Genomic DNA, 22905 nt, shown 5'->3' with positions numbered 1-22905 from the left:
GAGTAATTGAGTGAGTGAGTGAATGATAGATAGATAGATAGATAGATAGATAGATAGATAGATAGATAGATAGATAGATAGATAGATAGATAGATAGATAGATTGATTGATTGATTGGATGAGTAATTGAGTGAGTGAGTGAGTGATTGGTTGGTTCATTGATTGATTGTCTCATAGATCGATTGATTGATTGAATGAGTAAATGAGTGATTGATTGATTGATTGAGTGATTGGTTGGTTCATTGATTGATTGATTGATTTATTAAGTGATTGAGTAAATGAGTGATTGATTGATTGATTGAGTGATTGGTTGGTTCATTGATTGATTGATTGATTTATTAAGCGATTGAGTAAATGAGTGAGTGAGTGAGTGAGTGAGTGAGTGAGTGAGTGAGTGAATTTTGATTGACTGATTGATTGAGTGATTGATTGATTGATTGATTGGTTGGTTCATTGATTGATTGATTGATTGATTGATTAAGTGATTGAGTAAATGAGTGAGTGAGTGAGTGAGTGAATTTTGATTGATTGATTGATTGATTGTATTTTTTCTTTCTCAAACACAAAATGAAAAAAAATGGAATGAAAATCTAAAAGATGACCAGAGGACAATAAATACAAACAATATCCCAGTATCACTGCCAGTAAACTGCATAGGGTTAGGGTTAGAGGTGTATTCAGGTTTCCACCAGGTACCAGGTGGCTCATGAAGTCAAGATAAAGGGGCAGTAGACATTTCCTCAGCGGTCATCACAGTGAAGTGTTCTTCTTTCAATCTCAGTTTATTCTTCATCCACTGAACGATTAATATCCTTCTCAATTCCCTAAACATTAAAACATCCTGAATATCAAATCAAACATTTTTCAGTTTCAGATAAATTATGAATTCAGACAACAATTTTACATCATGAACATATCTGATGACTGATGAATTTGCATTAAATAAGATATTTTCAGACTGTTGTTGTAAATCCTGGTGTACCTTTTCCCCACACACTTAAATGAGTTTAACTTTTGGTTCTGTTTAAAACAATAAAATTAAAAAAGAATAAAACACATCCAAAGATGAAGCGGATTATCTTTATATAATTGGTTTATTCTGGTTTGAGTTTTGAAGTTTATGAAAAGGAAATGAAAGAGCAAGCAGCAGAGGGTATTGTTTTTTTGTTTTATGTCCTTTTTTGCATTAAATTGGCACAACAATATGAGTGACAACATTAGACATGATGATTAGCTTAAGAATTTAACATACAGGTAATATATTACATTTTTTAAAAAGTGCTAAAATAATGGTAATAATAATAATAATAATATATATGTAATAATAAATAATAATAATAATATATAATATAATATTATTATTACATAATGATTTCAGTCACAAACAGTACAAAAAAAATGTTTAAAAATTTTCCTTGTTGATTTAACAGTATGAAACGTATTCACCTTATTTGCTGGAAAATGTTTGCTGAAATCTCTGATCTACAATTCCATCCGTCCTTTCTGACAATTTTCTGACCTTCGAAATAAAAAATGTCTGTCCGGATTAACTGCACGAATAAGATAATTTCTTATCAACATCCAGCAACGACGACATTCAATTCATTTCCATCATAAAATCTTATTTTTTAAAAACATTTACAATCAATTCAGTTTTTTTTTTTTGTGCTTCAGAAGACATGTTTGTGCTCAGCAGAAAGTCCTTACAGCGGTTCATCACCAGCGCAAAAGTCTGTGTTCGGCGGTTTATCTCTCCAGCTCTGCCTCCAGGATCTCTCCCCAGGTCTCTACATCCAGAGAGCACATGCTGTTCGGGGGCAGATCTTCAACACAGCGGATGTTGCTGTACTTTCCTTTCAGCCATCTTCTTTTCACACAGCTCTTCTGGTAATTACGAACCAGAGTCACCTGGAGAGAAAAAAGCGAAGAATGGAAAAGTGTCAACACACTCACTGGGTGTTCCTTATCTCTGATAATATCTTATACACCATATAACCGAGTGCCCAACCTTCCAGGACAGTCCGTTGCTCCGGTCCCCGTCCACCTCCCTGTGGGAGACGGCCAGCGCGCTCAGACAGTGGCTCCTCCACAGGTTATCGCTGCCCTCGATGATCAGGTTCCAGTGCTTGCAGGTGACCGAGGCGTGACACAGGCTCCTCACGTCCAGCTCGCTGAAGATCTTCACACTCATCTCTGTAGGGAGCATCTCTGTGAAGTTCAGCTCCGGTACTCCATTCCTGATGGATAACAAGGAAACGACTTCTTCTCCAGCAGCACGGGGATTGATGTTCCTTTTAGAGACATGCTGCATCTCTCAGCATCGTCGTACACTCCTCTTAATTTTTTCTCGTTTTCTGCAACAGAACATGACATGGCTTTGACTCAAGCAGCTCAAAGGCCACTTGATGATGACAAATCTTAGTCCTGATTGCCAAAACTAAGACCTTCCATGGTGGAATTTTCAGTGAGTAATACTGTGATTTTAGCTATGCTATACTGCCAAAAGTATTGGGACACCCCTCGAAATCATCGAGTTCAGGTGTTGTTTTTCAGGGGTCAGGCTCGACCCCTTAGTTCCAATGAAAGGAAATCTTAATGCTTCAGCTTCATACCAAGACATTTTGGACAATTTCATGCTCTTTGTGGGAACAGTTTGGGGATGACCCCTTCCTGTTCCAACATGACTGCACACCAGTGACCAAAGCAAGGTCCATAAAGACATGGATGAGTGAGTTTGGTGTGGAGGAACTTGACTGGCCTGAACAGACTCCTGACCTCAACCCCATAGAACACCTTTGGGATGAATTAGCAAGCCAGACCTTCTCGTCCAACATCAGTGCCTGACCTCACAAATGCACTTCTAAAGGAATGGTCAAAAATTCCCATAAACACACTCCTAAACCTTGTGGAAAGCCTTCTCAGAACAGTTGAAGCTGTTATAGCTGTAAAGGGTGGGCCAACTCCATATTACATTCATGTGCATGTAAAGGCAGATGATCCAATTTTGGTCTGGCTCTCAGTCTCCGCTCTAATTCATCCCAAAGGTGTTCTATGGGGTTGAGGTCAGGACTCTGTGCAGGCCAGTCAAGTTCCTCCACACCAAACTCACTCCTCCATGTCTTTATGGACCTTGCTTTGTGCACTGGTGTGCAGTCATGTTGGAACAGGAAGGGGTCATCCCCAAACTGTTCCCACAAAGCATGACATTTTCCAAAATGTCTTGGCATTAAGAGTTCCTTTCACTGGAACTAAGGGGCCGAGTCCAAACCCCTGAAAAACAACACCTGAATTCAGTGATTTGGGTGTCCCAAAACTTTTGGCAATATAGTGTAGACAGAAATGATTACTATCGCTATTATCAGTGCTAAATTCTCCCTAAACCTCTGCAATATCTAGAGATCTAACCGTTTGTCTCGAATAAATATGAGTTCAATGCCCTAAAGTGTGAAGGAGAGAATGAGATCACGAGCTACCATAACATTATACAGCTCTATACAGCAGACTGGACACAAAAGCATACAGTTAAATATCTGCAGCGTCTTTTCCCGAAACATACAATTGGACAAATTAATCCGGAACTGTATAAACCATTATTTAAGAATCATAATCAGAACAATTTATGTAAAAATAATTAAGATTTACCCCTGTTTGTCCAGCTGGTTTCGCTTTCGTGTGACAGCTCACCCTTTAAATCTCCTTGTTTATTGACGGCTATGTCTTCAGGACACCGCCTATCCTCTCACTGCGCATGCGCGTGTGGTTTCAAAACATTGCAGACAGGACGCCTTTTCAACACGAATACATATTGTTTTTTCCATATATATAAATCAAACTAAATGAAAGTGTCAAATTAATTTACATCGATTAAAGCAGTCAATGAATCATTTGTAAAAAAACAAAAAACAAAACAAAGGTTTCGAAAGACATGCGGTTTGCGTTTCTGCGCATGCGTAGATATTCGCATAGGTTTCCGAAGGCGACGGTTTAAATGTGTATATACACAACTTTAAAAACGCATAAACCGAACCAAACCAAAATTAACCAATTAATAAGAAATAAAAATAGTCTAGCAATTCGCTTAGCGCAATAATTGTTCATTTTAATATGGTTTAAAAAAAGAAGAACTTGGCTTTTAAAAAATATGCGCATGCGCAGGTCCTATCCGGAAGTGCCTGCAAAAAACGTGTCAGGATGAAGGGTTTATTTTGCTACTGAATATTTGTACTTTTTATTGTATTTTTTTTTACATATACAAAGCTGATCAATCAGGTATGTCATTGCGTTTGTTTATGCACAATTTATTTATTTGCTGACCTATAAGAATGGTTAAACAAAATAAAGTTTTGAATGGCTGTAATTAATTCACTAACCGTAATGCATGTGTTCGAGATCATTGCATAGACCTGCACTGATATCTCTGGTGTTTATGCTGTAAATGTGTGCTGATTAGAGTGTTAATGCAATTAAAATTCTTTCGTTTGCTCTCTGCCTCAGAATGCCAGGCTTTGAGTTGGAGCAGGTTGACGGAGAAGGAGCGCCCATTGACCTTCCACACGGAGACACTGTCCTAGGGAGAGGACCATTTCTGGGCGTGAGTCTTTTATTACAGCTTGTTACATCAAGATGGAGGATTGCCAGAATGTTAAACACTACTACTAGCTGTTAAACTCATCAACATGAGCTGATGGTTGCTGTGCCAGAGCCGGGAAAAAACATCAACAGGTCCGGGTTCGGGGGAGTGTTGTGTTGTTTCTCCCTCCATGAGCAGGATCTGTTCCCGGATCAGCGTCTGAAAATCTCAATCCCAATCCCAGTTGCAATGCATGAAGCAATAACTTCAAGATTTGGGATCAAACTTTCACTTTCGGTTGCACGAGAAAAACACATTTTCTCCTGTCGCAATTACAATCCCGGTCCTCTAGATGGCGCTGCATGGTGTGTCTCAGGACCTGACCAGAGACCACCCTACTCAGTAAACATGCTTTCAAATTACATTTAATACAACAGTATCTCCTAGAAATAACTGAAGGTTAAATGGGTTTTCTGATAAAATAAGTACAGAAGTCTAGTGGTCTCTATCTTTACTGATTCAAACATGCAGCCTTCTTTAGATAGGGGTAGATAGATAGATAGATAGATAGATAGATAGATAGATAGATAGATAGATAGATACTTTATTTATCCCAATGGAAAATTTACAACTTCCAGCAGTATCCACAAGCATAGGTAAAAAGGTAAAACATACATACATAAATAAATAAATAAATAAATAAATAAATAAATAACAAAAATACTGAATACTAGAATTTAAGGGTACAAAATATAACAAATAAAATAAATATAACAAAATACTAGAATTTAAGGGTAAAAAATATAACAAATAAAATATAACAGAAAATACTAAGTGCTAGAAATGTACAAGAGATAATAAGGAACAAAAATCTTACTGAACTAGATCACACATCTACACCCTATGGTCAAAAGTATGTGCACCCCCTGACCATCACACTCATATGTGGTTCTTCCTCAAACTGTTTCCACAAAATCCGAAGTACACAATTCTATAGAAGGAGCTATAGAGGCTCAGACACTGTTCCAGCATGACCATGTTCCTGTGAATAACACAAAGCCCCTGAGCTCCATGAAGACATGGTGTGGAGGTGAAGGTTGGTAGTGGAAGATCTGGAGTGTCCTGCGCAGAGCCCTGACTCTGACTCAACCCCACTGAACACCTATTGGATGAACTGGAACAACATCATAGTCTGATCTCACTAATGATCTGGTAGCTGAATGAACACTAATCCCCACAGCCATGATCCAACATCTAGTGGAAAGCCTTCAGAGAAGAGAAGAGAAGAGCTGATTATAACAGGAATAAATCTGGAGTGAGATGTTCTACAAGTACACATGGACGTGATGGTCAGATACTGGTCAATAGTGCACAAACTTTTGGCTATGATGACACGAGACGTGAGATACACGTGTTCAAGACATGTCTTGATTTACAAAATGGATTTGTTTAATGTGAATATGATTTGAAGAATTTATTTGTCGTTAGAAGAGCTGTTGTATTTTCTGTCTGTCCCCGAACAGGTGAGCGATAAACGAGTGTCCAGGAACCATGGGATTCTGGAGAATGTGGACGGACAGCTGCGCCTCAAACCCGTATGTCCAGCAGGATGTTTTTTTTTTTATCTCGTATGTGCTGATGGTGACGGTACTGTGAGGGTTTATTTATTATGCTGTGCTGGAGTGTTCACATGAGAGGCTTCAACATCAAACCAACGACAGGATCAAAACGTCTTTGATGTCATTCTCTCTCTCTCTCTCTCTCTCTCTCTCTCTCTCTGTTTTCTTTGTCTTTCATCACTCTATACCTCAGCTTTGCTTCTCTCCGTCTCTCCCTCTATCATTCTCTTTCTTTCTTTCTTTCTTTCTTTCTTTCTTTCTTTCTTTCTTTCTTTCTTTCTTTCTTTCTTTTTTTCTTTCTTTCTTTCTTTCTTTCACTCTTTCTTTCACTCTTTCTTTCTTTCGCTCTTTTGCTCTCCCGCTTTCTCTCTACCCTGCACCTGTTAAATCCTGAAAATCATGTGTCTCATCTCACTGTCTCTATTTTCTGTCTCTTCTGCATCCCTTAATCTTCTTTAACTTCTTCATTCTGTCCAAATATTCTCTCTCTCTCTCTCTCTCTCTCTCTCTCTCTACATGATGATCCACACCCACTAGATGGAGCTGTGTTACATATCAGAGGAGTGAAGATCAGTTCTATCTCTCTCTCTCTCTCTCTCTCTTTCTCTCACCTCTCTCTCTCTTTCTCTCTATCTATCACTCTCTCTCTGTCTTTCTGTCAGTCTTTCTCCATTGCTGTTTCTCTCTCTCTGTCCGTCTTTCTTTCTTTCTTTCTTTCTTTCTTTCTTTCTTTCTTTCTTTCTTTCTTTCTTTCTTTCTTTCTCTCTCTCTCTCTCCCTTTCTCTCACCTCTCTCTCTTTCTCTCTCTATCTATCACTCTCTCTCTGTCTTTGTCAGTCTTTCTCCATTGCTGTTTCTCTCTCTCTGTCTGTCTTTCTTTCTCTCTCTCTCTCTCTCTCTCTCTCTCTCTCTCTTTCTAAATCATGAAAATCACGTGTGTGTCATCTCTCTCTATTTTCTGTCTCTTTTTTTCTCTCTGTTCCTGTTCTCTCTCTCTCTCTCTCTCTCTCTCTCTCTCTCTCTCTCTCTCTCTCTCTCTGTCTTTTTCTTTCTTTGTCTTTGTCTATGACTTGTTTAGATCCACATCATCAGTTGTGGATTTTTAAAAGTGAAATATTTCCCTGGTTATATATAAATTATATATAAATTATAATCTCAGACTAAACAGAATCCTGGGATTATGTAGTTAGAGGTGTCACACTGCTCATTCTTTACCCGGAGTTCTTTAACGCCTCGTCTCAGTGACTGTACTGCGTTTCAGCGTGTGAAGGGATTTCCCCGGCCGCCACACACACACACACACACACACACACACACTGTTTGCACAAGAGCTGTTCCTCCTCACACACACTTCCTGTGTCCACCGCAGACGCACGTGAACCCCTGTTTCGTCCAGACGTCTGTGGAAGCGTCCCCGCAGCCTCTGGAGAAGGACCAGTGGCACCTGCTGGAGGACGGCTCCGTCTTCTCCCTGCTCCCGGGGAAATACGTGTACAGAGTGCGTGTTGTGACAGAGGGAGGGACACCCAGGTAACTCCTACAGTACAATACATCCACACAAGAGCGGTGAGGTCACCTGGGTACAACCCTGATGTTGACTCAAACTTAGATTAATCTTAGATTAGACTTGAATTAGATATAGATTGGACTAAAGTGTAAAGTGCTTTTTGAGCCTTTTTTGAAGAATCACAATATTAAAAAAGTCATTAGGGTTGGACTAGACATGAATTAGACTTGGATTAGAAACAGATTAGACATGATTAGACTTGGATTTTACTTGGATTAGACATGAATTAGACTTGGATTAGACATGGATTACACTTGAATTAGACTTGGATTACACTTGAATTAGACTTGGATTAATCTTGGATTAGACTTGAATTAGATGTGGATTAAACATGGATTGGACTAAAGCGCAAAGTGCTTTTTGAAGTTTTTTTTTAAGTCACAATGGCCATTAGGCTTGGACTAGACATGGATTAGACATGAATGAGACTTGGATTAGACATTGAATAGTCTTAGATTAGAAACAGATTAGACATGTTTAGATTTGGATTTGACATGGATTAAACTTAGATTAGACATGAAGTAGACTTGGGCTAGACTTGGATTAGACACAGAATAGAATTGGATTAAACATGGAAGTGCTTTTTGAAGAGTCACACTATAAAAAATTGCCATTAGGCCTGGACTAGACATGAAGTAGACTTGGGCTAAACTTAGATTAGGCATGGATTAAACTTGGATTAGACATGGATTAGACATGGAAGTGCTTTTTGAAGAGTCACAATATAAAAAATTGCCATTAGGCCTGGACTAGACATGAAGTAGACTTGGGCTAAACTTAGATTAGGCATGGATTAAACTTGGATTAGACATGGATTAGACATGGAAGTGCTTTTTGAAGAGTCACAATATAAAAAAATGCCATTAGGCTTGGACTAGACATGGATTAGACATGAAGTAGACTTGGATTATGCATGGATTAGACTTGGATTAGACTTGAAATAGACACGGATTAGTCTTTAGGCTTTTTGAAGAGTCACAATATAAAAAAAGGCCACATTAGAAGACGAAATGTGTGAAAAAAATACTGAATATCAGTGTGTCAGGTAATATAATGAAGGGCGTTCAACCATATCTCCGCTCCTGCCTGGAAGTTGTTTTAAAAAGCTAGTGTGAATGTAAACACTAGTTAAAACCCCGAGCGTGTTCTGTACCATTAAACCCAAAAAGACATCAGGGACGCCCTTTCAGATGGGTTCTGTTCAGTCGTTCATCACGCAGGCTTTCCCAATCACAGCCGCACCCACGTGACACACGGCTGATAGGGAGAAATAAATGATGCTCATTTGTTCTCCGGTGCATTCATGAGGAATTGATTCACCACGCTGTCATTTGCATGCATTTCAAAGTCAAAACATTTGCGTGTGTGTGTGTGTGACAAGGATTAACTCTCTGTCCTTACACAGACATCTTGTACTTATTTTTCTGGATGAAATCCATAATGTTCCCTGTCCTGCTGTTGTAGATCAGGTTTGACGTTTTAGACGAGTTTTGGACCGGGCGATCCTTCGTAGCTCACAGTGTGGACAATATGCTGTGTGCGACAGACCGGTGCGTTATATCTGCTCATGGCTCTTTATAAGACTCCAGATGATTTCCTGAAGCTGTGTTCAGATTGGATCGTAATAATATTAAATATGCATGACAAATAAAGGCAATGTGTTTCTTTTCTGTCACACAAACATCGTGGGTCCTGGATTAAAGGGAGCGCCCGACGTCCTCGCTGATTTGATTCTTCATTGCCAATTTTTTATAAAAATAAAGCCAATGTGACTGGTTTGTTTGTGTTTGAAGGCAGGGGGAAATAAATCAGGTTTGTTTTGCTGTCTGTCTGAATGGCACGGCGCAGGAGAACTGGCTCGGGTCTGTTTTTGCCTGGCAGGTTCCTGGCAAATCTTCTCTTAATTGAATTATCATACCGTAAAAAAACCCTGAGTCCAAAAGTTCATCAGATGATTTGTAAATGTTGTAGGAAAAGATACTCAGAAACTCACCACATATATATGAATTTTTTTTTTTTTATTGTAACAGGAACAGCCAGGGTTTCGAGGAAGAGGAGATGGAGGCGGTGTCGGAGACGGAGCAGAACTCTAAATCCTCACGATCGTGCGAGGAGACACTCGCGTACACACCTCAGGCCAAGAACTGTCCGGCTTTCAGCTACGAGACGACGTCGAGAGACGAGCCCCAATCTGCCGAGTGTGAACAGGTGGGGCTTAAATGCTGTAGTCACCTGGAAAGGGTGTGACAGGGCCGTGACGTTATAAGACCCAAAACTCTGCTCTTCTCTTCTGTGAAGGCTTTCCGCTAGATTTTGGAGCATGGATGTGGGAATTAGTGTTCATTCAGCTACAAGATCATTAGAGAGATCAGACTCTGATGTTGTTCCTGTTCATCTCAAAGGTGTTCAATGGGGTTGAGTCAGTCAGAGGCAGGGCTCTGTGCAGGACACTCCACTTTCTCCAACCTTCACCTCCACCCCATGTCTTCATGGAGCTCAGGGGCTTTGAACAGATTCTCTCAATTGAAGGGAAATTGCAAACCTACAGCACACAAATACATTCTATACAATTGTTCGCTTCTAACCTGAAAGCATCAGCTTGGGGAAGAACCACACATGGATGTGATGGTCAGGTGTCCGCATACTTTTGGCCATATATTGTATCTAACGCCTGTTTAAAGGTGCAGTAAGCAACATTAGCATGTTTGACTATCAGTTTAGATAGTATCTGCAGAGCCAGAAGTGATATTGTACATCAGTAGCTGTAGGTTACATCTACAGGAGTGGAACAGATCCTGACGAAGAGCCTGTTCATTGGCTTTAAAGGTGCCATAAGCAACGTTTGTCTCTCAGTACAGCTCATTAGATATCACCTTCACCTGAACTTTCTCATGGCCATAAATGATATCAGACATCACTAGTAGTAGCAGTGGAAAAGACATTTAGTCAGAGTCTGATTATTCCCTTTAAAGAAGCAATAAGCAACATTATATAACAGTTAGCTCTGTCAAGCACCAATCCAGTTGTTGGTGCTTGCAATGTAAATATCCAATTCTAGCAACAATTCCTAACATTACTTTGAAGCCATTACCTCACTTACTCTGGGCTGTCAATCAGTCTCTGCATTACCATGGCAACAAGCAATGCCAAATATTAAACAAATATTAATATAATATAAACCTGTATTGTGCCTAGAATTTCAGTGATTTAATTGTTGCTAATAGAAATATTTCATAAAAGCAATCACCATCATGCTGTTGTAGCACATACATTTCTTTTTAAAGAGGCAATAAGCAACATCCAGGAACAAGTTCATCACCTATATCTAACCTTGTGCCCTTGATTGGGAATATAGTTTCTCTTAAAGGTGCAGTAAGCAACATGATCAAGCTTAAGCCTCATTGGAACACTTTACAAATCACTACTCCGGACTGTTCTGTTATATTTCTACATCACTAGCTGTAGATTCAATATGTATAAGGGGTGGAACAGATATGCAGAGCAGGTCCATTTCCTTTTAAAGGTGCAATAAGCAACCTTATCATTTTAAGTTCTCACTGGAACACTTTATTTGGACCTGTTTAACTAAAAGAAGCAATGAGCAACATCACCTAACCTTTTGCTCTTGGTTTGAAATAAAAATTTCTTTTAAGGAGTGTGAAATATCTAGAGTCCACAGACTTCCTTTTAAAGGAGCAGTAAGCAACATTATCTTGTTCAGCTCTCATTGGAACACTTCACAAATCACTATTCCTGACTGTTCTGATTGCTATATTTCTACATCACTAGCTGTAGATTAGATATGTATAAGGGGTGGAACAGATATGCAGTGCATGTCCATTTCCTTTTAAAGTAGCAATACGCAACATTCTGATGTTTAGCAACACTTTACATACAACGCCTCACCTACCCCTGATCTGTATTACGGTACTAACTGCTGCCTGCTGTGTAATATAGTTTCTTTGAAGAAGTCTGAAATATCTAGAGTCTACAGACTTCATTTTAAAGGTGCAATAAGCAACATTATCATGTTTAATTCTCACTGGAACACTATACATATTACCACTCCTGACTGTTCTGATTGCCATATTTCTACATCACTAGCTGTAGTTCAGATGTGTGACAGCAGAGCGGGTCCATTTCTTATTAAAGGAGCAATAAGCAACTTTCTGCTGTTTAACAACACTTTACATACAAATGCCTGACCTGAATTATTGTTATATAGAACAATTGTGCCAGCTGTGGAATCATATTTCTTACAAAATATGAACTGTACCCTTCCTTTAAAGCGGTAAATAGTAACATTTTCATCCCTGTCTCTTACTCGGGCTCTTTTATTATCTTTTATTTTATTTTAATGTTTTTTTAATGTCTGACTGCTGCTTTGACCGTTAAACTGAATCTCATGATGTGTATCTCGGATGGTCAGTCCGCCCTCCACTGTCCTGGTATGATGTATTTTTTTGGAGTCTCGCCCCCACAGCTACACATAAAATCGCTCACCGCTTATCAGGACGCCATGTTCATCGATATCTCAGCTAGACGTCCCGGGGAGTTTATGGGTCTTCGGTGTGTACATAATAGGTTTACCAAACTCGGATGGAAAAGAACCCGAGGAAAAGAGAGAAAGAAAGAGAGACAGATTGTTTATCTATTATTCCTCTTTCTATAGCATAAAAAAACACCGTCCTAATTACGCTACGGGACGTGGGAAGCCGCTGTAGCTCCTGCTCACCCACACACTCAAAAAAAGGAGTGAGAGAGAGAGAGAGAGAGAGAGAAAGCAAAAGAGAGAGAGAGAGAAAGAGAGAGGGAGAAGGAGTGAGAGAGAACCAAAAAGAGAGAGAGAGTGAGCGAAAAATAGAGAGAGAGAGAGAAGGAGAGAATGAAAGAGAGTGAGCGAGATAGAGAGAAACAGTGAGAGAGAGCAAGTGAAAGAGTGAGAGAGAGAGAGAAAGAAAGCAAGAGAGAAAAGGAGAGAGCAAAAGAGAGAGAGTGAGCGAGAGAGAGAGAGAAAGAGTGAGAGAGAACCAAAAAGAGAGAGAGAGAGCAAGAGAGAGAAAGAGATGGAGAGAGAATGTGAGGGAGACAAAGAAAGTGAGAGAGAGAAAAATAGAGAGAGAGAGAGAGAGAGAGAGAGAGAGAGAGAATGAGAGTTGAATTGTGAATTTTGAATCCCAGATAATCCGGAAGCAGGACATAAATTGTACTGAAATGCTGAAAACCTGGAATCAAGCTAGAAGCTGGAACAAAGTCCATTTTGATGTCAAGTTGATATAAAGGCTTATAACAGCAGTCATAAGAGGCTGCTTTTGTTCATATTAAAATCACTTTTAATGTTAGTTATTAAGAAGGCTTATGACAGGCGTCATCTGTCGTAAGAGACAGATTTTTAATTTTAGTTTAGTCAGTGTTGGCTTATGTCAGCTGGCACACTGTTTGAAACGGGTACAGTATGGCAGTTCATAATGTGTTATAACAGCCTTACGTCAACAGCAATGTATGCCAGTTGACTTGGGTATTATTTCAACTTGACATCAGATTTGGCAAACATGACATCTTATGGCAGCTGATGAAAGTTTAAAGTTGCTATAACAGGCTTATGCAGCCCTATGAACACCATCTCTATGTAAAGTGATACTGAAATGTTCAGGTAAAGAATGTCCTGGCAGGATAAGGACATAATTGGACTCAGTTTATAATTTGGGGACAAAAATGACCTTAATAATGATGTCATTATGGTGTCGTAGGAGTGACATTAAGGTGTTATAAATAGTAAAAGCCTAAAATTGTTTTATTTAGAGGGACAGAAAACATACATATAACGGTTGTTTGATCAGTGTGTCATTAGAATGTCATTGATAGTGTCATGCATTTTAAAATAAAGCTATTTTTATTTAAAATCATTTGTTAGAGGCTTATGAAGGTGTTATGAAGCTCTATAACCACATGCCCTTATATTTAAAATGCTACCAAATTAACTGAGGCAGGCAAGTTTCTAGCAGCACAAGGACATCACATGACACTGTTTATAATTTAGGGACCATCATAACGTTGTCAAGGTGGTGTCATAAGAGCTTAATTAAGGTGTTGTGAACAATGCTTCGCATGACTTAAGGGCTAAAAAACGTCCCTAAGCCTTTAGAGTGTTATTGCTTTGCCTTAGACACTGTAGTCAAAGACAATATGGTATCTTAAGGATCAGAAATAATGACTATGTTTCTGTTACAGCCATATGAAGGTGTAATGAAGCTCTATAACCACCAGCCTTCATTAAAGTACTCCCCAACATATTTAGCTAGAGAAGTGATTTTCAGGAGATATCCTTGAGGTTTCTGTATCTGTGTGTGTGCAGGTCAGTGGTGATTCCCGCTCGTCTTGTAAATCGGACACTCCTGATCCTCTGACTCCTCGTAAAACCCGAGTTCTTCCTGCTTGGATGATGGCCGCCGCTCCTGCAGCCCTGAACACATCACCAGCGAAAGGTACCAGAAGGAGAAAGTCGTGTTCGCTCGAGCGACAGCTCAGATCGCTTAGTGGACGATTTTCCATCGCGTCCGGCCTCGAAACACGGTCACTGACGGTTTGCCTCAGATGTCCGAGTAGCACAGTGACTATGAATATTCATAAACATAAAAAATTTCTAAACCTCACCATGTCTTCCTGCCGCTAGCTGGCTAGCTCATGTGTCACAGGATATGTCACATGGATTCGATAGAAATGTTACCATAGCAACCGTGATTTTCCTTCAAGTTCTCCTGAGATGTTCATACTGATGAGTCGGTAATTTTGATTGGTTGTGATGGGGATGTAGTAGCTGAGTGATTAAGGTGTTGGACTACTGATAGGAAAGGTTGTAATTTAAAATCCCAAGATCACCAAAGCTGCCACTGCTGGGCCCCTGAGCAAGGCCCTTAACCCTCAGGTGTGTTTTTGTTTATTGTTGATGCTTTTTAATCAGTTCATGAAGCAGCTGTAAACTTTATTGATATGTCTTATATCGCAAACCATTTCTCTCCCGTAGTCGTTAACCGATTAGCTTCAGTAACTTGCATAAATTAAACACATAAGAACTAAAAAAATGACCCAAATCAGCTTTCTGAGACGAGGAAACGTTCAGCAAATTTTCCCACAGCTACTGATCCCACCGTGTTCTCTGACTGACACGCCCCTGCTAATTTGCATATCACACATGATAGGTTTAAGATGTTGTGGCTTACGTTATGACATCATAAAGCCAAACATTCTATGTGACTCTCTGAGAAACATCTGTTTTAACTAGAAGAATGTGATTTTTAGAGCCATGAAAAATACATTTCACCAAAGTATATATTAAGAATTATGATGCTTACGAAGAGGAATAATTACAAGATTTCAGTTATACACCGAACAGCCATTACATTGTGAGCAGTGACAGGTGAAGTGAATAACTCTTATGATCTCCTCATCATGGCACCTGTTAGTGGGTGGGATATATTAGGCAGCAAGTCAACATTTTGTCCTCAAAGTTGATGTTAGAAGCAGGAAAAATGGGCAAGCGTAAGGATTTGAGCGAGTTTGATGAAGGACCAAATTGTGATGGCTAGACCACTGGATTAGAGCATCTCCAAAACTGCAGCTCTTGTGTGATCCGATCCAACAGACGAGCTACTGTTGCTCAAATTGCTGAAGAAGTTAATGCTGGTTCTGATAGAAAGGTGTCAGTGCATGGCAGTTTGTTGCATATGGAGCTGCAAAGCTGCAGACCAGTCAGGGTGCCCATGCTGACTCTTGTGCACCGCCGAAAGCGCCAACAATGGGCACGTAAGCATCAGAATTGGACCAAAGAGCAATTGAAGAAGGTGGCCTGATCTGATGAATCACGTTTTCTTTTACATCACATGTGTCTCTTACCTGGGGAACACATGACACCAGGATGCACTATGGGAAGAAGGCGAGCCGGCGGATGCAGTGTCATGCTTTGGTCAATGTTCTGCTGGGATTCCTTGGGTCCTGCCATCCATGTGGATGTTACTTTAACACGTACCACCTACCTAAGAATTGTTCCAGACCATCTACACCCTTTCATGGAAACAGTATTCCCTGATGGCTGTGGCCTCTTTCAGCAGGATAATGCTCCGTGCCACAAAGCAGAAATGGTTCAGGAATGGTTTGTTGAGCACAACAACCAGTTTGAGGTGTTGACTCCGCCTCCAGATTCCCCAGATCTCAATCCAAGCCAGCATCTGTGGGATGTGCTGGACACTTCGCAACTTAGAGGACTTAAAGGATCTGCTGCTAACATCTTGGTGCCAAATACCACAGCACACCTTCAGGGATCTAGTGGAGTCCATGTCTCGACGGGTCAGGGCTGTTTTGGCAGCAAAACGGGGACCAACACAATATTAGGCATAATTATATATAATGTTTCTATATATATATAGAAAGAGATAGAGAGAGTTATATCATGCAGAACGCAATATCAGGAAGTCAATCATCAAATTCTTCTTATATTATTATTATTATAATAAGTGAATTTTGTGCTACTGGCTGAGTTTTTCCTTAAACTGATATGCGATAGAAGATGAGAGGATGAGCAGATTATCTGAGCTTAGGTCCGAAGTGAATAGAATGAGGATAAGATGATGTTAAAATCTTTACTCTCTCCTTTAAAAGCCATCATTAAAGTCACTGTGGCCTTTTAAAAACATTCCTTCCTCTATAAACTCGGTTCAGTGGAAACTGTGTAGAGATTCTTCACTGAAACAAACCTGCTGTTTTGCAGGCTGACAAAAGCTGTCTGTCAGCACCGGCTGTCATAACCACCGACGTTTCTTTCTCACACCAAGACGTTCGAAAAACATTGAAAAAAGTCGCTGGTATGATCCATTTTTTTTCCCCCTCCCTTTTTTCCCCACCTTCTTCCTCTTCGCTCTTTCTAGTGCACTCGCCCATGCACTTGCTCGCTTTCACTCCCTTTTGAGAAGTTGTCTACAAAACGTGCAATTTTTTTCTCCTCAGGCCTGAAAAGACGTTCGCACTTTTCCATTCAGAGGCTGACAAAAGCAGCGGTCTTTTGTGTCTTTTGGAATCTGTAATAAGATTGCGAAAGGATCAGGAGAATCTGTTTCTCATGATGTTTATAAAAGATCAACTTTCCAACACTGGAGAGAAGTAGCTTCTGTACCTAATGTTTTGTAGTATCTCTGCACCACCAGGAACCTGGACAGCTGAAGATTAAAAAAAATAAAATCAAATCATCATCTGATCTTCAGGTGTCCAGATTCGCCTCAAGGTTAGAGCATGTCGTGGTCCGAGATGCTTTTCTGCTCACCACGTTTCCTCTCTCTAAGCTCAAACCAGTCAAGTTTCCGCTCACAGAATCTCCACTCGCTCCACTCTTTTCAACAGCCTCTGAAATACTGAAAAATACAGAAATCACTTCCTGTATAGTGTTCTTTCCTGTCTAATTTCGTAAACATTGGTTTATATCGATACATCCCTGTGTTAAATTGTGTGTGTGTGTGTGTTTTTATTCCAGCATCAGCGAAACGAGCTCCAGCACGCACAGCCGCCCGAAACACGCCTTCATCCAAACCCTCAGCAGGACCCAAACGACCCCGAGCGAGGCTGCCTTCATCCTCAGGAGACGAGGAAGAGGAGAAAGGGGTTAAAGAGGATGAGGATGAGGAGCAAGGATGCAGCAAAGCCCCCAGGAAGAGAGCAAGGAGGCTGAAAAGTGACACGGAGGAGAGCCAGGTACGCTCAGATTTAAAAGAAAAAATGATTTTATTCACATATACCAGAAGTTGGGGTCAGAGCACAGGGTCAGCCATGCTACAGCACTCCTGGAGGTGAAAGGGTTAAGGGCCTTGCTCAAGGGTTAACAGTGGCAGCTTGGAGGATTGAACTCACAACCTTCTGAACCTTCTCAGTAGCTCAGAGCCTGAGCTTTTGAGACATTCAGGCTGGGTAAAGATATAAGATCTAATGATGCCTCAGTGAAGCGGTGTGTTTTAGATCATCTTCACTGATATTCAGCATCAACTCAGCATCATGACAGTGACGTGCGTTTACACACTGAACCTTCTGGCCACCAAAAAGTCAAAAATAAAATTCCTCCTCAACAGGACCAGACTCCGGTGTCGAAGTCCAGCCCAGAGAGTCCACACGAGGACGAGGACACCACCGCAGCCAAAGCAGCTTGGAAAACAGACAAACAGGAGAAGAAGAAAGAAAGTAAAGTAAAGAAAGCTGACAGCAGTCAGAGGTCCAGAGCAGGAGGATCGACCTTAAAGCCGGAAAGCTCCGGAAACTCGCGGACAGACGTGCAGCAGGAGGCTAAAGTTCAGCGCAGGACGCCGTGTCCCTATGGCACCTCCTGTTACAGGTACCAATCCAAATTTTTATTTATTTATTTATTTATTTATTAATTAATTAATTAAAAAGCAGAAATATTCAGCATGTTAAATCCGTCCCCCAAGCAGAATCTCCAGAGATGATAATTTAATTTAAAGTCCATGCTTTGTTCGATTTCCTCCAGCTTTAAGATAAGACCGTTTCATGATCTTCTTTTCCCTGTTTTTTTTTTGTTTAAAATCTGAGAAATCACATCATATAAACTTTTACCACGGATAAATTGCTTCCATTGTTGCGTATATCAAAAGGACGTTGTGCCTGTTGCACTCTTTTATGTCTCTGATTTCCTGTTTTTTTACGGCTGACCGCTAACGGGCCGAGAGCGCTCCATAGTCAAGTCTGTGGTGAATCCCACATGGCATGTGACATGTTTTATCCATTAAGTAACTCTTCAGATCTGCAGGCTTGAAAGAGAACATGATGTATCACTTTACCGTGATCTTCCCTGAGTTATGTCATTAAGGCCAATTCTTTCACTCTTTCACTGTAACTTAGGGGACTTGGTGTCCCTAAGCATCTCAGAAACTTTATACTGATTGTTTAAACCAGTAGAGAGAGAGAGAGTTGGAGGGGGGAAGCTAGAGAGGTAGGGGGAGAGAGATAGAGAGAGAGCTACAGGGATAGGGGGAGTGAGGAAGTAAGGGAAGTAGAGGGAGATAGAGACGGAGACTGGGCGAGAAAGAGAGAGGGAGCGAGAGAGGGGGAACTAGAGAGATAGAAGGAGAGAGAGAAAGCAAGTGAGGGAAGGAGATGGGGGATAGAGAGATGGGAAGCGAGAGGGAGTGAGGGAAGAAGAGGGAGAGATAAAGATAGAGCGGGAGAGAGAGAGATAAGGGGAGAGAGAGAGCGAGTGAGGAAGGAGAGGGGGGGGGGAGTTGGAGGGAGAGGGATTTTGAGAGGGGGAGAGAAAGGAAGCTAGAGAGATAGAGGGAGAGAGAGAGAGAGTGAGGGAAGAAAAGGGAGGGAGACAGAGAGGGAACTAGAGGGAGAGATAAAGATAGAGGGGAGGAGAGAGAGAAAAGGAGCTAGAGAGATAGAGAGAGAGAGAGAGAGAGAGAGAGAGAGTGAGGGAAGAAAAGGAAGGGAGACAGAGGGAACTAGAGGGAGAGATAAAGATAGAGGGGAGGAGAGAGAGAAAGGGAGCTAGAGAGATAGAGGGAGAGAGAGTGAGTGAGGAAGGAGATAGAGAGAGAGAGAGAGATGGAGATTGGGGGAGAGGGAGTTGGAGAGGTGGAGAGAAAGGAATCTAGAGAGTGAAAGTGAGGGAAGAAAAGGAAGGGAGATAGAGAGGGAGCTAGAGGGAGTGAGGGAAAGGGATGGAGAGAGAGAGAGAGAGAGGGTGGGAGATGGGGAGAGAGAGAGAGAGAGAGAGAGATAGAAAGAGGGAGGGTGGGAGATGGAGAGAGAGAGAGAGAGAGAGAGAGAGGGAGGGTGGGAGATGGAGAGAGAGAGAGAGAGAGAGAGAGAGGGAGGGTGGGAGATGGGGAGAGAGAGAGAGAGAGGGAGGGTGGGAGATGGAGAGAGGGAGAGAGGGAGGGTGGGAGATGGAGAGAGAGAGGGAGGGTGGGAGATGGAGAGAGGGAGAGAGGGTGGGTGGGAGATGGAGAGAGGGAGAGAGGGAGGGTGGGAGATGGAGAGAGAGAGAGGGAGGGTGGGAGATGGAAAGGGAGCTAGAGAGATATAGGGAGGAAAGGAGAGGGAAGGAGAGGTGGGATGATATAGGGAGCTTGGGGAAGAGATGGAGCTAGAAATTGAGAGAGAGAGAGAGAGTTCAATCTGATGCTCGCTCGACCATATAAATGTTCTCCTGCAGTTGCCCTCATTTAGACTGTGACGCTGTGAAAGATACTGATGAGTAATGAGAGAAAACATTCACAACCTAAACGTCACAAAAAAACCTCCATTCATCGGCTAAATCGAGTCCAATCGTGTCGCGTGGTGTGAGATAACGTCGCCTTTTCCCCCACTGCTTTGAAGTCAAGGTCAGTTGGTGTTTGATGCTAAGCGCTAAATAGTTTCATTAGTTTCATTTTGGTTTCAACTCCCTCCACATCTGAGGAAACTCTTCATCTTTGTGTCTCTTTCTCTGCCTTTCATGTTGTTTGTTCAAAAGCTTTAACAGACACACGCTAGCTCTCTTAGTCAATATCTAGCACATGTGTGTCTCCTGTGTTTCCCTGTTGCTTGGCAACACTGAGCCTATCACGTCTTCGCCTTGCCACGCCAAAGATCTCACATGAACGTTTGTGTTCCTTCTCCAGGAAAAACCCCATCCATTTTCAGGAGTGCAGTCACCCCGGAGACGACGACTACGAGGAAGAGCAAAACAACGCGGACGACGAAGACGACGACCGCCCGGAGTGTCCGTACGGCACCGACTGCTACAGGTGTCTGTGGTCAACCTCATATTCTGAACAGATCTCGGGATAATAAATTCCACTGACCCCTCTTTGTTCAAACTGCTGCTGAAAGTCTGACCAGTTACCAAACCACTACTCAAACTGGTAGAGCACTGGTGGCTGAATTACAAACCATGTTCACTATACATCCAAAAAGTGACACGAGTCCAAGAAAGACTTTTCAGCCTGTTATCCGCGTTCCTCCTGTACACGTTGTTCCAGATGTAACTTTACATGCTTGTGTTGTGTTTTTTCCCCCCCCACCACCAGGAAGAATCCACTCCACAAAAAAGAGTACAAGCACACGAAACCTCCAGGTTTGTATTTTCCCCTTCTCTAAAATCTCAAAAGTAATCCTTCTTGAAATACGACCACCTGACCGGCTGCTAAAATTTGAAATAATCTCGTTTAACACCATTTGATATGTGGCCGGCTCGGACCGGAGCGTGTTCTAGGACGCCTGCCAAGCTCTCCGCTGCCAAGTACGCGACAACAACGACAACATAAAGTGACCCAAACAGAGGGGTGGGGGTGGGGGGTAGTACAGCCACAATGATGCAGCTCTTCGTATCTTTCTCTGACTCTCTCACGCTGGCTGTCCACTTGAGACATGCTGAATAAAAGGATATGGAGCTTTCATTGATTAGACAGCTTTTATAAGCCACTCAGGACGGGGCAGAGAGATGGAAGAGGGGTAATTACTCACATCTGTTATTCACACCCACCTAGTTTACTCTCTTCTCTTTGAAATGCACACGATCACGCCTGGGCCAGATGGACTCGGATACTCCATAGAGAACACTTCAACCCAGGCCGAGACTCTTGAGGTTGTTGAATTCGCTTCAAGACTTGGAAACAATTCTGATCGCAGACGGAAATTAAATAGAGTTCGTGTAAAATCACCGCCAATCACGTACAAGGTTTTTTGATTAAAGGGGCAGTTTGTATTTTGTTTAGTTGTCGCAATGAAAACACCAGCCCCTGGCTAACCCCGTACCGGCGACCCTGGACAGGGAGAAGCCGAAGGACAGCAGCTGCAATGTAAACACTGTGAAAGTCCTCAGCTGCGTCACCAATCGGCTCCCTAGCTCGAGAATCAGTGCGTATGTGTACATGAGCGTGTATATATACATAGGAAGGAACATGACAAAGGAATCCCCAAAGGATTAATAAAGTTCTTTGAATCTTGAATATTTGGGTTTGCGTGTGTGAACAGAAAAGAACTTTCACACAAATATATTACAAGCTACGAATCGGCTGTTTTACCTACGTGAACAGCAAGCCAGATGTTTTCCAGCGGCAGAAATTTTGCCATTCGTTATTTATAATAAGACACGAGAGACTATAATTCTTCATTCTTCAGAACACAGTATTATAATTTAAAGGCACACTGAAATGTAGCTCTGATCTCTGGTCTGATATGTCGCTTGCGTTTTCATTCATATTCTATCTCTCTCTACAGTTTACGACGACGACAGAGATGAAGACGAAGACCGATACGAGAACAGCTTCATTAACGACGAAAGCGAGGACGAGGACGTGGACGAAGACTCAGATTACGTTCCCGAGTCGGAGGACAGCGAGAAGGAGGACGTTAAACGGCTGCAGAAGGAAGCCAAAGCCTTTCTAAAGAGGAAGAAATAACCAGAGATCTTCTGCTCAGGTGAATTCCAGGCTGATCGAATCAAATGGGTGTGAAGATGCTGACTGTCTGAGTTGGGGTGGAGGTGTGGGGTCAGCAGAAAGGAACGTGAAGGTCATCTGTGACGTCAGCATCACAACAGCTGAATGTATTGTCCAAAGAGCTTCCAGATTTCCAGCACTACTACGTTTTCCAGACGCCTCGCAGCATGGATATTTGGGCTTCAGGTCAGTCTGTGCAGCGTCCTGCCTCTGGAACGACTCAAACCCAGGGATAAGTTTCATCTGCACTTCACATGTCTGTTGATTAGAATGTGTTTTTAACTTGTTTACACTAGTCTTTTACTACAGTTAGAAGAGATCTGTGGCCTTAAAGTTCATAATCTCAGAAGGAGAATGTAGTTGTGTAACACTTTCGTTCAGAGTTATTTCTCCAGTACTTGTTGTAAAAAGGTTTATTTTGTTTTGTTTTTAATCGAATGTTCTTACTTCATGCTCTTTTAATAAACTTTCATTCCAAGAATGTTGATGGTGTACCTGTGTTATTTTTGAGAAGTCACAAATTAATGTGGAGTATTTTTGTGTACTTTTTGTGTTATTTTGCTGCATTTAAAATGTGGAGTATTTAATACATCAATAGAAACCACAATACTCTCCAACGATACTGTAATATATCACTGTAAATGATATTGGTGTTTTGTTTTTTTTTGC

The 22905-nt window shown here is 41.4% G+C and overlaps 2 protein-coding genes across 2 annotated transcripts; one reads left to right on the top strand and one right to left on the bottom strand.

Annotated features, from left to right (window-relative positions):
• Nucleotides 1–1075: 1075 nt before the first annotated feature.
• LOC131347078 (F-box only protein 48) lies at nt 1076–3789 on the bottom strand. The gene is made up of 3 exons (XM_058380940.1): nt 3643–3789; nt 2009–2354; nt 1076–1908 (listed from the first exon to the last, which is right to left on the bottom strand). Exons 2-3 carry the CDS (start codon nt 2309–2311, stop codon nt 1747–1749), a joined length of 465 nt encoding a protein of 154 aa, XP_058236923.1. The 5' UTR covers nt 2312–2354; nt 3643–3789; the 3' UTR covers nt 1076–1746.
• A 248-nt stretch (nt 3790–4037) lies between these two features.
• On the top strand, nt 4038–22721 carry aplf (aprataxin and PNKP like factor). Its single transcript, XM_058380939.1, has 11 exons — nt 4038–4269; nt 4495–4591; nt 6094–6165; nt 7559–7719; nt 9787–9964; nt 14112–14241; nt 17277–17494; nt 17866–18125; nt 20416–20541; nt 20824–20870; nt 22016–22721. Exons 2-11 carry the CDS (start codon nt 4496–4498, stop codon nt 22195–22197), a joined length of 1470 nt encoding a protein of 489 aa, XP_058236922.1. The 5' UTR covers nt 4038–4269; nt 4495; the 3' UTR covers nt 22198–22721.
• Nucleotides 22722–22905: the final 184 nt, after the last annotated feature.

This window comes from Hemibagrus wyckioides, linkage group LG26 (genome assembly GCF_019097595.1).
Source record: "Hemibagrus wyckioides isolate EC202008001 linkage group LG26, SWU_Hwy_1.0, whole genome shotgun sequence".
In the NCBI taxonomy this organism is placed as follows: Eukaryota; Metazoa; Chordata; class Actinopteri; order Siluriformes; family Bagridae; genus Hemibagrus; species Hemibagrus wyckioides.
Note: the sequence above shows the minus strand (reverse complement) of the source record. Positions and strands in the feature narration are given on the sequence as shown.

Excerpts from the sequence above, each read along its gene's own strand:
- LOC131347078 (XM_058380940.1), bottom strand. The coding sequence starts at position 2,311 with ATGCAGCATGTCTCTAAAAGGAACATCAATCCCCGTGCTGCTGGAGAA. Across the intron at positions 1,909-2,008 it reads GCAACGGACTGTCCTGGAAG|GTGACTCTGGTTCGTAATTA; the intron begins GTTGGGCACTCG and ends TTTTCTCTCCAG.
- aplf (XM_058380939.1), top strand. The coding sequence starts at position 4,496 with ATGCCAGGCTTTGAGTTGGAGCAGGTTGACGGAGAAGGAGCGCCCATT. Across the intron at positions 4,592-6,093 it reads GGAGAGGACCATTTCTGGGC|GTGAGCGATAAACGAGTGTC; the intron begins GTGAGTCTTTTA and ends GTCCCCGAACAG. Across the intron at positions 20,542-20,823 it reads TACGGCACCGACTGCTACAG|GAAGAATCCACTCCACAAAA; the intron begins GTGTCTGTGGTC and ends CCCCACCACCAG.